Source organism: Carcharhinus amblyrhynchos, chromosome 17 (genome assembly GCF_965287045.1).
Source record: "Carcharhinus amblyrhynchos chromosome 17, sCarAmb.v2.hapA, whole genome shotgun sequence".
Classification (NCBI taxonomy): domain Eukaryota; kingdom Metazoa; phylum Chordata; class Chondrichthyes; order Carcharhiniformes; family Carcharhinidae; genus Carcharhinus; species Carcharhinus amblyrhynchos.
Genome location: NC_137340.1, coordinates 7,554,455 through 7,570,628, shown reverse-complemented (window position 1 = coordinate 7,570,628; position 16,174 = coordinate 7,554,455). Strand labels below are relative to the sequence as shown.

The 16,174-nt window shown below is 46.6% G+C and overlaps 1 protein-coding gene across 10 annotated transcripts in view; it reads right to left on the bottom strand.

Annotated features, from left to right (window-relative positions):
* Positions 1-16,174, bottom strand: part of LOC145354308 (ankyrin-3-like) — a 736,920-nt gene that overhangs the window by 11,417 nt on the left and 709,329 nt on the right. For all 10 annotated transcript variants that reach the window (XM_080205431.1, XM_080205432.1, XM_080205433.1 and 7 more), the window contains 2 exons: positions 11,488-11,914; positions 9,371-9,451 (listed from right to left, as the gene is read on the bottom strand). In XM_080205431.1, the coding sequence (XP_080061557.1) occupies positions 9,371-9,451; positions 11,488-11,914 (508 nt within the window). The remainder of the gene's footprint in view (positions 1-9,370; positions 9,452-11,487; positions 11,915-16,174) is intronic.

Genomic DNA, 16,174 nt, shown 5'->3' with positions numbered 1-16,174 from the left:
CCCACACTCATATACAGACACACCCACACTCATATACAGACACACCCACACTCAGAGACACACCCACACTCATATACAGACACACCCACACTCAGAGACACACCCACACTCAGAGACACACCCACACTCATATACAGACACACCCACACTCAGAGACACACCCACACTCATATACAGACACACCCACACTCAGAGACACACCCACACTCATATACAGACACACCCACACTCAGAGACACACCCACACTCATATACAGACACACCCACACTCAGAGACACACCCACACTCATATACAGACACACCCACACTCAGAGACACACCCACACTCATATACAGACACACCCACACTCATATACAGACACACCCACACTCAGAGACACACCCACACTCATATACAGACACACCCACACTCATATACAGACACACCCACACTCATATACAGACACACCCACACGCATATACAGACACACCCACACTCAGAGACACACCCACACTCATATACAGACACACCCACACTCATATACAGACACACCCACACTCAGAGACACACCCACACTCATATACAGACACACCCACACTCATATACAGACACACCCACACTCATATACAGACACACCCACACTCATATACAGACACACCCACACTCATATACAGACACACCCACACTCATATACAGACAAACCCACACTCATATACAGACACACCCACACTCATATACAGACACACCCACACTCATATACAGACACACCCACACTCATATACAGACACACCCACACTCATATACAGACACACCCACACTCATATACAGACACACCCACACTCATATACAGACACACCCACACTCATATACAGACACACCCACACTCAGAGACACACCCACACTCATATACAGACACACCCACACTCAGAGACACACCCACACTCATATACAGACACACCCACACTCAGAGACACACTCACACTCATATACAGACACACCCACACTCATATACAGACACACCCACACTCAGAGACACACCCACACTCATATACAGACACACCCACACTCATATACAGACACACCCACACTCAGAGACACACCCACACTCATATACAGACACACCCACACTCATATACAGACACACCCACACTCATATACAGACACACCCACACTCAGAGACACACCCACACTCATATACAGACACACCCACACTCAGAGACACACCCACACTCATATACAGACACACCCACATTCATATACAGACACACCCACATTCATATACAGACACACCCACACTCATATACAGACACACCCACACTCATATACAGACACACCCACACTCAGAGACACACCCACACTCATATACAGACACACCCACACTCATATACAGACACACCCACACTCAGAGACACACCCACACTCATATACAGACACACCCACACTCAGAGACACACCCACACTCATATACAGACACACCCACACTCATATACAGACACACCCACACTCATATACAGACACACCCACACTCATATACAGACACACCCACACTCATATACAGACACACCCACACTCATATACAGACACACCCACACTCAGAGACACACCCACACTCAGAGACACACCCACACTCATATACAGACACACCCACACTCATATACAGACACACCCACACTCATATACAGACACACCCACACTCATATACAGACACACCCACACTCAGAGACACACCCACACTCATATACAGACACACCCACACTCAGAGACACACCCACACTCATATACAGACACACCCACACTCATATACAGACACACCCACACTCATATACAGACACACCCACACTCATATACAGACACACCCACACTCATATACAGACACACCCACACTCATATACAGACACACCCACACTCAGAGACACACCCACACTCATATACAGACACACCCACACTCAGAGACACACCCACACTCATATACAGACACACCCACACTCATATACAGACACACCCACACTCAGAGACACACCCACACTCATATACAGACACACCCACACTCAGAGACACACCCACACTCATATACAGACACACCCACACTCAGAGACACACCCACACTCATATACAGACACACCCACACTCATATACAGACACACCCACACTCATATACAGACACACCCACACTCATATACAGACACACCCACACTCAGAGACACACCCACACTCATATACAGACACACCCACACTCAGAGACACACCCACACTCATATACAGACACACCCACACTCAGAGACACACCCACACTCATATACAGACACACCCACACTCAGAGACACACCCACACTCATATACAGACACACCCACACTCATATACAGACACACCCACACTCAGAGACACACCCACACTCATATACAGACACACCCACACTCATATACAGACACACCCACACGCATATACAGACACACCCACACTCAGAGACACACCCACACTCATATACAGACACACCCACACTCATATACAGACACACCCACACTCATATACAGACACACCCACACTCAGAGACACACCCACACTCATATACAGACACACCCACACTCATATACAGACACACCCACACTCATATACAGACACACCCACACTCATATACAGACACACCCACACTCAGAGACACACCCACACTCAGAGACACACCCACACTCATATACAGACACACCCACACTCAGAGACACACCCACACTCATATACAGACACACCCACACTCATATACAGACACACCCACACTCATATACAGACACACCCACACTCAGAGACACACCCACACTCATACACAGACACACCCACACTCAGAGACACACCCACACGCATATAGACACACCCACACTCAGAGACACACCCACACTCATATACAGACACACCCACACTCATATACAGACACACCCACACTCATATACAGACACACTTACACTCTGAGACAAACCCACACTCATATACAGACACACTTACACTCAGAGACACACCCACACTCATATACAGACACACCCACACTCATATACAGACACACCCACACTCATATACAGACACACCCACACTCAGAGACACACCCACACTCATACACAGACACACCCACACTCAGAGACACACCCACACGCATATAGACACACCCACACTCAGAGACACACCCACACTCATATACAGACACACCCACACTCATATACAGACACACCCACACTCATATACAGACACACTTACACTCTGAGACAAACCCACACTCATATACAGACACACTTACACTCAGAGACACACCCACACTCATATACAGACACACCCACACTCATATACAGACACACCCACACTCATATACAGACACACCCACACTCATACACAGACACACCCACACTCATATACAGACACACCCACACGCATATACAGACACACCCACACTCAGAGACACACCCACACTCAGAGACACGCCCACACTCAGAGACACACCCACACTCATATACAGACACACCCACACTCATATACAGACACACCCACACTCATATACACACCCACACTCAGAGACACACCCACACTCATATACAGACACACCCACACTCATATACAGACACACCCACACTCATATACAGACACACCCACACTCATACACAGACACACCCACACTCATACACAGACACACCCACACGCATATACAGACACACCCACACACATATACATATACAAACCCACACTCATATACAAACCCACACTCATATACAGACACACACTCATATACAGACACACCCACACTCAGAGACACACCCACACTCATATACAGACACACCCACACTCATATACAGACACACTTACACTCAGAGACAAACCCACACTCATATACAGACACACCCACACTCATATACAGACACACTTACACTCAGAGACACACCCACACTCATATACAGACACACCCACACTCATATACAGACACACTTACACTCAGAGACACACCCACACGCATATACAGACACACCCACACTCATATACAGACACACCCACACTCATATACAGACACACTTACACTCAGAGACACACCCACACGCATATACAGACACACCCACACTCATATACAGACACACCCACACTCATATACAGACACACTTACACTCAGAGACAAACCCACACTCATATACAGACACACCCACACTCATATACAGACACACCCACACTCATATACAGACACACCCACACTCATATACAGACACACACTCATATACAGACACACTTACACTCAGAGACAAACCCACTCTCATATACAGACACACCCACACTCATATACAGACACACCCACACTCATATACAGACACACCCACACTCATATACAGACACACCCACACTCATATACAGACACACTTACACTCAGAGACAAACCCACACTCATATACAGACACACCCACACTCATATACAGACACACCCACACTCATATACAGACACACCCACACTCATATACAGACACACCCACACTCATATACAGACACACCCACACTCAGACACACCCACACTCATATACAGACACAGACACCCCCACACACACAGACAGACACCCCCACACAAACACCCACACTCACAGGCACACACATGGACACACACCCACATCCACACAGACATACTGACACCAGCACACCCACACAGACACACCCACACCCATACAGACACACTCACACTGACGCACCCACACTCACAAATACACCCACGCTCACACAGACACAAACCATAAGATATAAGAGGAGAATTAGATCATTCAGCCCATGGAGTCTGCTCTGTCATTTAATTATGGCTGATATGATTCTCATCCCCATTCTCCTGTCTTCCCCCCTAACCTCTTATTGATCAAGAGCCCATCTATCTCTGTCTTAGAGACACTCAATGACCTGCCCTCCACAGCTTTCTGTGGCAAAGAGTTCCACAGATTCACCACCCTCTGGCTGAAGAAATTCCTCCTCATCTCTGTTTTAACGGAGTGTTCCTCCGTTCTGAGGTTGTGCCCTCTGGTTCTAGTCTCTTCCACTCGTGGAAATATCCTCCCAACATCCACTCTATCTAGCCCTTTCAGTATTGTGAAAGTTTCGATTAGATCCCCCTCATCTTTCTAAACTCCGAGTGCAGACCCAGGCTCCTCAACCGCTCCTCGTATCCCTTCTTTCCTGGGATCATTAAGCATTAAATTGATCTTTCTCTACACCCTAGCTGTGACTCATTCACTAACATTCTGCACTCTCTCGTTTCCTTCTCTATGAATGGTATGCGTTGTCTGTATAGCACGCAAGAAACAATACTTTTCACTGTACGTTAATACATGTGACAATTGTAAATCAAATCAAATCAAAAAATCATTCTCATGAGCCTCCTCTGGACCCCCTCCAAGACCAGCACATCCTTCCTTAGCGATGGGGCCCAAAACTGCTCACAATACTCCAACAGGGTCTGACCAGAGCCTTATACGGACTCAGCAGCATATAGAACAAAGAACAAAGACAATTACAGTACAGGAACAGGCCCTTTGGCCCTCCAAGCCCGCACCGACCATGCTGTCTCACTGAATTAAAACCCCCTACCCTTCCGGGAGCCGTATCCCTCTATTCCCCTTCTATTCCCATTCTATTCCCATTCTATTCATGTATTTGTCAAGTTGCCCCTTAAGAGTCACTATCATATTTGCTTCCACTATCTCCCCTGCCAGCGAGTTCCAGGCACCCACCACCCTCCGTGTAAAAAGCTTGCCTCGTACATGTCCTTTAAACCTTGCCCCTCGCATCTTAAACCTGTGCCCCCTAAGTAATTGACTCTTCCACCCTGCTCTTGTACTCTAGCCCTCTAAAAATGAATGCTAACGTTGAATTTGCCTGCCTGACTGCCAACTGAACCCGCACATTAACCTTAATTATACACACTGACTACCCATACTGAAACACACAGACACACCCACACAAACAGACACACACACTCACCTATACATGCACAGACATGTGCATACACACACATTCACACTGATAGTGACACAGCCACACAAACAGACACAAGCCACAGAGATGCACACGCTCTCATTGAAACAAACTAAAGGATTTCTTAACCCAGCATTTGGAAGGCAGTGGTATAATCAGACAAAGTCAGCACGGATTTATAGAAGGGGAAATCATGTTTGATGAATCTACTGGAATTCTTTGAGGATGTGATTAGTAGAGTTGACCAAGGAGAACCAGTGGATGTGGTTTATTAAGATTTCAGAAGGCTTTCGACAAAGTCTCACATAACAGACTACTATGTAAAGTTAAAGCACATGGGATTGCAGGTAATATCTTGGAGATGGATAGAAAGCTGGTTAGCAGATAGGAGGCAATGAGTTGGCATAAATGGGTCTTTTTCTGATTGGCAGGCAGTGACTAGTGGGGTTCCGCAGGGATCTGTGCTGGGACCCTAACTGTTCACATTATATATTAATGATTTGGAAGAGGGAACTGAATGTATTATCTCCAAATTTGCAGATGATACAAAGCTGGGTGGGAGGGTGAGCTGTGAGGAGGATGCAGAGATACTTCAGAGTGATTTGGACAGGCTGAGTGTGTGGGCACATGCATGGCAGATGCAGGATAATGTGGATAACTGCAAGGTTAGCCACTTTGGTAGCAATAATAGGAAGACAGATTATTACTTAAATGGGTGTAATCTGAGAAAGGTGGATTCTCAATATCCTTGTGCATCAGTCGCTGGAAGTAACAGCACAGGTACAACAAGCAGTAAAGAAGGCAAATGGTATGTTGGGTCTTCATAGCGAGAGGATTTAAGTACAGGGATAGGGATGTTTTGTTGCAGTTGTATAGGGTGTTGGTAAGGTCACACCTGGAGTATTGTGTGCAGTTTTGGTATCCTTATTTAAGGAAGGCTGTCGAAGGAGTACAGTGAATGTTTACCTGACTGATTCCTGGGATGGCAGGGCGGACATATGAGGACAGACTAAGTCGGTTAGGATGGTATTCACTGGAGTTTAGAAGAGTGAGAGGGGATCCCACAGAAATTTGTAACGTTACAAATTTATACAGGTTTAGACAGAGTAGACTGAGGAAGAATGTTCCCGGTGGGGGGGTGGAGTCCATGACTAGGGGTCATAGTTTTGAGGATAAAGGCAAACTTTTTAGAACTGAGGTGAGGAGAAATTTCTTCACCCAGAGAACGGTGAATGTGTGGAATTCACTACCTCAGAAAGTAGTTGAGACCAAAATGTCTGGTTTCAAGATGAAATTAGATATAGCTCCTGGGGCTAAAGGGATCAAGGGATATGGGGGGAAGGGGGGATCGGGATATTGAATTTGATGATCAGCCATGATCAAAATGAATGGCAGTGCATGCTCGACGGGCTGAATGGCCTACTTCTGCTTCTAGTTTCTACACACACACACCCAACAAAGAGACACACACACCTATATATGTGCCCACACACACATACACAGGTGTGCACACACATACACACCGACACACTCACCATCCACACACACACACACCCAACAAAGAGACACACACACCTATATATGTGCCCACAGACACGGGTGTGCACACACATACACACCCATACATACTGACACACTCACACTAACCATCCACACACACACACACCCAACAAAGAGACACACACACCTATATATGTGCCCACACACACACACACACATACACGCCCATACATACTGACACACTCACACTCACCATCCACACACAGACACACCCAACAAAGAGACACACACACCTATATATGTGCCCACAGACACACACACGGGTGTGCACACACATACACACCCATACATACTGACACACTCACACTAACCATCCACACACAGACACACCCAACAAAGAGACACACACACCTATATATGTGCCCACAGACACACACACGGGTGTGCACACACATACACACTCGTGTGCACACACATACACACTCATACATACTGACACACTCACACTAACCATCCACACACACACACACCCAAAGAGACACACACACATACATGTACCCACAAACACACGCATGGGCGTGCATGCACACACATACACACCCATACTGACACACCCACGCTAACCATCCACACACAGACACTGTCACATTTTCTCTTTAATTCACTCCAACAATAATGAACAATGTATGTCATGGATCCATTTGATCATGCTTCTAACTGGGGATTTAATTATCCACTCTATTTCATCAGTGCAGCAGTTTCCAGTGAGAATGAGTTCTACTGAGTCCCCTCCCGTGTAGTGTAAGTGCAGGAAATCCTGATCTCCAGTGAGACAGAGTGCACACAGCATAGAGTGTACACGATTCATGGAAGCAGCTGTCTGGGCTAAGAGTAAAACATTTCTTGTTCGATGCTAGTTTGTGTTCCAGTGTATCTGTTCTACATGTAACATCAGCTCAGCTCTTTGGGCAATATTGCAGAATGCAAACCAGCTGAAAGGAAAGGAAGCACAGAGATCTGATAGGTAAACTAATGAAGGTAGTTAGCCTGTAAGAGTAGGAGAGGGTCAGAATCCATCCATGCTCCATACAGGGCAGTGGTTAGCACTGCGGCCTCACAGCGCCAGGGACCTGGGTTCAATTCTGGTCTCAGGTTTCTGTCTGTGTGGAGTTTGCACACTCTCCCCGTGTCTGCGTGGGTTTCCTCCGGATGCTCCAGTTTCCTCCCACAGTCCAAAGATGCGCAGGTTAGGTGGATTTGGCCATGCTAAATTGCCCCGTAGTGTCAGGGGGATTTATAGAGGAAAGAAGTGGGGTTATGGGGATAGGGCCTGGGTGGGTTGTTGTCGGTGCAGGCTCGATGGGCCGAATGGTCTCCTTCTGCGCTGTATGACAGTCTCAGAGAGCTGAATATTGACAATCAGGACAATATATAGGTGTGGTTAAACCGTCTCTCATCTTACTGAACTATAGAGGGGAATAGTCAGCGAGGGCTCAGGCTCTCGCTCATCACCGTAGCGACCAAGCATTCCTGAATTAAAGGCAGGGACAGGCTCAGTCTCACCCGAAAGTGTTGGAGCATCTGGATGAGTCACTGTTGAAACTCACACTGTAGGAATAGCTGACTGGTTTCAGTACTAGACAGCACAGTAGAAAATGCAGCAAAACAAGAACAACGCTGAGAAAAATCGGTGCAAAAAAGACAGGAGGAGTATCGACAGATAAATCTGGAAAATCCAGAGATAAAGTTGGAATTTCATGCATTGCTCATCAACGCACAAGAAATGAGAAAAGTGGTCATCAAACTGAAAAACATGCTCAAGATAACAAAGCCCAAACCACAGAAAACCAAGCAGGGGAACAACATGGTCGCAGTCCAAAACTTTCTCCAAAACAAAGCCAAACTCAGAGGACTTGGATACCTTCAGAACCACCCTGCGACGTGTCACCCTGGTGGTAATAATCTCCTCCTCATCCGAGCTAGTCTCGCCTTCCCCAAGTTCCTGATTGATGCATTTTAGCACGTTACGTTATGCGATGGCAGGTAACAGGATAAATAACGCAGACAGATTTACTCGCTCTGAGCCGGAGGGACTTACCCAGCCAGCACGTCACCACTTTATCACTGACAGGCCATCCAGCGCTGGGTCTTTGCTTCTGTTGATGCCTGCAGTCCCTATTCAACATCTCCTTCAAAAGAAAGCTCTACGTACGAACAGCCACAGCTGAGGCACTGCTGTGGCGAGTCACTGGTAAGGGCAACTCAATAATGATCTCAAACCCGTACATTGTGCAATTTTAACCATTCCTTTTAATTTGAAGCTGGCTTTTTTTCTTCATCGCTAATACTCTCAACTGGGGGCAGGGCTGGTGGGAATGGGGGGGATGGTTCCCTTCCATTTAAAGTGTTAACTGGAATATTTTTACTCCACAGATTTTGTGAGACATCTCTGACATATTTTGGAAGAAAAACGCTGGCAAACATTGAATTGGGGGATTAAGATTTAAGCAGAACATCACGTGTTGTCAAGCACAGATTTAATTGCATTTTAAACTGTAAAAATGATGACTATCACACTAAACAATGTGAAGAGAGGGGTGTGACCAAACTGTGACCTCTAACGAATCCAAATTAAAATCTATCCTATTCTCCCTCAATTTAAATTGGAATATACATCAATCTGAAGCTCTATTTTCAAGGACAAACACACATGGCTTGTCTATCTTGTTTCAAACAGCTTCCTTACCGCAGATGCTGGAGCAGTGAGCCAGGATGCCATTGCATCATGGGAAAATAAATGGCGTGTAAGCCAAGTGTGGCTTTGAAACACAGCATATCCCAAAAGATTAACCGATTCACTGACAAGACAGGTCTAGTGGCGCAGTGGGTAGCATCCCTGCCTCTGAGCCAGAAGCTCCGGGTTCAAGTCTCACCCCAGGACTTGGTGGCCAAGGACGGTGCACCGAACAGAACAAAGAATAATACAGCATAAGAACAGGCCTTTCGGTTCACCAAGCCCGGGCCGATTCTATCCCCCTATTTACCTCCCGTTCATGTGTCTATCAAGATACACTTTGAACACTGCCAACATGCCTGCTGCCACCGCCCCCACTGGCTGTGCATTCCAATCACCCACCATCCTCTGTGTGAAAAACTTTCCCTGCACATCACCCCTAAACTTACCCCTCTCACCTTAAACCTGTAGTCGACCCTTCCACCCTGGGAAAAAGCCTCTGACTATCCACCCCCTCTATCTATGCCTCTCGTGAACCTCTCTCAGGGAAGGCTGAGTATTAACAGGTTGAATATTAACCTGTAAAATCCTTCCACTGACAGGCGGTAAGAGTGGGAAAACTCCTGGTCAGCCATGCTTGATGCGGATCAGCGCCCCTCAAGCTATAAGCCTTTGATGACAGGAGATCAACTTGTTCCTTGCTACGGGAAATAGATGAAAGTCTGCCCTGTGCACCACTAGGTGTGGGAGAAACAAAGAAATGACAATGAAATGCACAGGGTAATAATCCAGCCGTTGATTCAGCAGATTATCCAAAGGCGTATGTCCTACAGTCAAAGCACGGCGGCTATTAGTAATTCTCAAATGGCCCAAGATCTAACTCCATTCGAGCCCTAAGTAATTCCCTTGGACCTCTGGTTAAAGATAATGTTATGTGTTAATGCGATTCTCCCTTCTATTTCATTCCTCGGAATATTACACAATGCAGTCACCTCATCATTGACTTTTAGATATGTTATCAAAGGCTTTTCTCTCACTCTAGACCAGTAACATATCTGCTCGGGAATTATTGTTGCCTCTGCTGCATAGAATTTATCAGGTGGAGAAACAAAATGGGGAGAAAAGTATTGTCTGATGTGGTTGGTGAATAATGAAAGTACAAAACAACCAGTTCCAAAGGAGCAAAGTACAGAATCTTAACCATTGAGCAAGGAAGACATAGAGCCCATGGTCCAAAATGTAGCCAATATAGCTGCTAATCAATTTAAGTATATCGCCATTCCCGGGAATTAAAGTTACATTACCTGAGCTTTGTGTTCTGCTGGTAGGGAGCCATCGTCCCTGAAGTTTGATCCCGATTTAATGACCTCTGTCGTAACCCAACTTGTCTTCTTCTCGCTGGTGAGCAGAGGGCTTCCGTGCTCCTCGGAACTCGGCCTCCTTGTGTCCGCCAGGTCTTTCTGCAGTTCCGTCATGGGCTCCGCCTGTTCCGAGATTAGCACCGAACGTTTCTGCACCTTTCCATTCAGCGTCTTTCTGTCATGCGATGGGACGGGCACATCATCGGCCGCCTCCTGAATCAAAGGCCCCACCGTCGCATGGCTCGACTCTCTTTGACGGTCCAACCGATGTACATCATGGTCGCCATTCTCCTCAGGCTTCACAACCTGTCCTTTCAAATGAAACATCACAGACCCAGCAAGGTCATTCTTCATTCGCTGTTCCTGGAGACTGCAAGATATGAAAATAATGACAAAGTGTCCTTCAGGCATGGAACAGTGCAGCATATTAGATAACTCTTGTTTCTTAAATTCTAGATTCCTAATGGTAGGCATTAAGTCTTCACTGATTTTTTTTTTAAAGAAAACTAGCCCTTGGGTTATGGGCCTCTTTGTTAAGATAAACACTTAATACTTTTGCTAGTTTCACAGAAGAGACAATACTGAGTGTTCTCATTGAATCACGATATATGCTTGGGTCACTGTCAGTATGGAGTTGACACCTTATCCCCGTGTCTGCGTGGGTTTCCTCCGGGTGCTCCAGTTTCCCCCCACAGTCTGAGAGAAGTGCCGGTTAGGTGCATCGGCCGTGCTAAATTCTCCCTCGGTGTTCCTGAACAGGCGCCAGAGTGTAAAGACTAGGGGGTTTCCTCAGTAACTTCATTGCAGTGTAAATGTAAGGCCGCTTGTGACTAATAAATAAACTTTAAAAAAAAACGCTACCAATTTAATACAAATTTGTTAGGTCCCTTCGGAAGGCAGTTAGGTGTGTATCACTTTACTGTGGGACTGGAAACGCAGGGACTTGACCAGACAAGAATGGCTGGCTTCTTCCTTTAAGGGCAGTAGTGAATCAGTCAAGTTTTTACGATAGTGTTACTGTTATTCATACCAGCCTTTTCATTTCCAGAATCTTTAAATGCTGAATCCGAATTCTCCAACCGCCAGGCAAGACTTGGGCAAGTGTTGTCTGGATAACTCCTCCAGTAACATGACCATTACAGTATCGCATTCCTTACAATTTGCAACACACACCTAATCTACAAAAACTTTCCATGTGCAATAGGCAATTCTAGTATTCTGTAACCATGGCAACGTGCTTCTGGACACTAGTGAGGAAGCAGTGGAAAATTGAACGAGTTGATATTTCTGAGTTTTCAGTAAGGGAAACACATACAAGTAAAGGTCAGCCCACCCGACTGCCCACCCACTGTAACCCTGGTCCTGGGTGCACTGAAGCACAGAATGCACCTTGTAGGCTGCAATTACACAGCAGCCCGTGGACCCACCCGTCGCTCATTGTGACAGATATCAGCAGCTAATCAATTCAAGGAATATCTACCCCCTACCCCATCAAATAAAGACCACAACATTGAGTACTTTGTTCCTGATATGGAGATGCCGATGTTGGACTGGGGTAAGCACAGCAAGAAGCCTCTCAACACCAGGTTAAAATCCAACAGGTTTATTTGGCAGCACTAGCTTTCGGAGTCTCAGGCTCCTTCATCAGGTGAATGAAGAGTTGTGTTCACAAACAGGGCATACACAGACACAAACTCAACTTACAAGATAATGGTTGGAATGCGAAGGCAAAGAAGTCTTTAAGATATAGACAATGTGAGTGGAGAGAGGGTTAAGCACAGGTTGAAGAGATGTGTATTGTCTCCAGCCAGGACATTTAGTGAGATTTTACAAGCCCAGGCAAGTCATGAGGGTTACAGATAGCGTGATATGAACCCAAGGTCTCGACTGAGGCCATCTTCATATGTACCGAACTTTTATAGCCAAGTTCCGCACACATGAGGACGGCCTCAATCGGGATCTTGGGTTCATGTAACACCATCTGTAACCCCCACGACTTGCCTGGACTTGCAAAATCTCACTATCTGTCCTGGTTGGAGACAATACACATCTCTTTAACCTCTGCTTAACCCTCTCTCCATTCAAATTGTCTGTACCTTTAAGGCATGATTACCTGTAAAGACTTGCATTCCAACCATTATCTTGTAAATTGAGTTTGTGTCTGTGTATGCCCTGCTTGTGAACACAAGTCCTCATTCACCTGATGAAGGAGCCTGAGGCTCCAAAAGCTTGTGCTGCCAAATAAACCTGTTGGACTTTAACCTGGTGTTGTGAGACTTCTTACTGTACTTTGTCCCTGTCAGTGATATTGTCCCCTCCTCTGGTTGGTATGGGGTAGACAACCCTTCTGTGTCTTGCTGAGGTGGCTCATTCTTCTGACTGGACCAGTACATGGGGGCTGAGGGTTGTTAACCAGTGACTTGCTCAAGATATGCGCTCACGGGGCAAACATTTTTTAAGTTTATTTATTAGTGTCACATGTCAGCTTACATTAACACTGCAATGAAGTCACTGAGAAAACCCCCTGGTCTTTACACTCTGGTACCTGCTCGGGTACACTGAGGGAGAATTTAGTATGGCCAATGCACATAACCAGCAGGTCTTTCCGACTGTGTGTGTGTGTGTGTGTGTGTGTGTGTGTGTGTGTGTGTTGGGGGGAGGGGGAGGTCACTGGATCACCCAGAAGAAACCCATGCAGACATGGGGAGAACGTGCAAACTCCACACAGACAGTGACCCAAGCCGGGAATCGAACCCAGGTCCCTGGCGCTGTGAGGCAGCGGTGCTAACCACTGTGCCACCGTGCATATAGATCCGTAATGTTTTAAAATTAAAATCCCATGTCCGTGTTTATCGTGTCAAGGTATCGCACTGTAATTACATCCTCCCACCACTGATGGCACTGAAGCGCCTGTGTGTGGTGTCTCCACGTTCCTCAGTAGGGAACCTATCCCCACAGTCCCACCAACCCAACTCTCCGCTTCACAGACTGCCCAACCTTCTGTTCTATTTTCTTGATTTGAATTGATTCACTAGTGTCACATGTAAATATGAGGCCAGGATTTCTGACTTTTCAAATCGGAGTTGAATTATATCAACGTGCCCCGGCTGTATTCCCGAGGAACCTCCGCCAAACACCACTTTTCAGGACTACACTGAACTTGCCTATGGGCAATCTCAGCCTGTGATAGGGAACAGGAAACTCTCTGTCACTCCCCGTATCTGTGTGAAACACCCCCAGGGATCAGGAATGGCATAGTCAGATATAAAAGACTCAGCACATTATCCCGGGGGGGGGCTCAGGGAGTAGGGGCTGGGAGTGGGAGGTGGAGTGGGGGTAAATGGAAGGGATGCACACAGGTGAGAAGGATAAAGGGCCATTTACCAATGCCCAAAAATGGCCGCGATCTGAATTGTGCCCAAAACGGGTGCAACGGCAATTTAAATGCCCACCCACCCAATTTCATCAACATTTCCCCCTTTACCATCGTCCAGGAACTGGACAAATACTATCTGAATTTGCTTCACAGCAAGTGCAGAACAGAAAGGACTCAGGCAGAAGCACTCTCCTTTCTAAGTTAGAAGGTTGTGGCTTTATGTCTCAGGCCAAAGATTTGACCATGAGATTCAGTGTGGTACTGAGGGAGTGCTACACTGTCAGCGATACCACCTTTCAGTTCAGACTTTAAACTGAGGCTCAGTCTGCACCCTCAGGTCGGTACAAAGGGTCCAATTTCAAAGAAGGGCAGGGGAAGTCTTTCTGGGCTTCTGGCAAATATTTATACTCCGTGAACGACATTGTTTTGTGGGAGTTTGCTTTGTGTAAATTATTGGCTAATCTGTTTTCTACATTAAAAGTACAAATCAAAAGTATGTCATTTGCTATAAAGCACTCGGAGGTGCTCTGAGGTCATAGACAGGTGTGACTAAATGCACATCTTGCTTTCTTTCGGCTCAACCTTGGATTGAAAGGCTGGGAGAACAATGTGCTCACACAATGCTTCATACTGTTCCCATCTCAATACACCCCCATCAGTTCCCAACTCAATACACCCCCATCAGTTCCCAACTCAATACACCCCCATCAGTTCCCAACTCAATACACCCCCATCAGTTCCCATCTCAATACATCCCCATCGGTTCCCATCTCAATACATCCCCATCGGTTCCCATCTCAATACACCCCCATCAGTTCCCATCTCAATACATCCCCACCAGTTCCCATCTCAATACATCCCCACCAGTTCCCGTCTCAATACACCCCCATCAGCTCCCGTCTCAATACATCCCCATCAGTTCCCGTCTCAATACACCTCCATCAGTTCCCATTTCAATACACCTCCATCAGTTCCCATCTCAATACATCCCCATCAGTTCCCATCTCAATACATCCCCATCAGTTCCCATCTCAATACATCCCCATCAGTTCCCATCTCAATACACCCCCATCAGTTCCCATCTCAATACGCCCCCCCCAATCAGTTCCCATCTCAATACGCCCCCCCCAATCAGTTCCCATCTCAATACGCCCCCCCCAATCAGTTCCCATCTCAATACGCCCCCCCCAATCAGTTCCCATCTCAATACGCCCCCCCCAATCAGTTCCCATCTCAATACGCCCCCCCATCAGT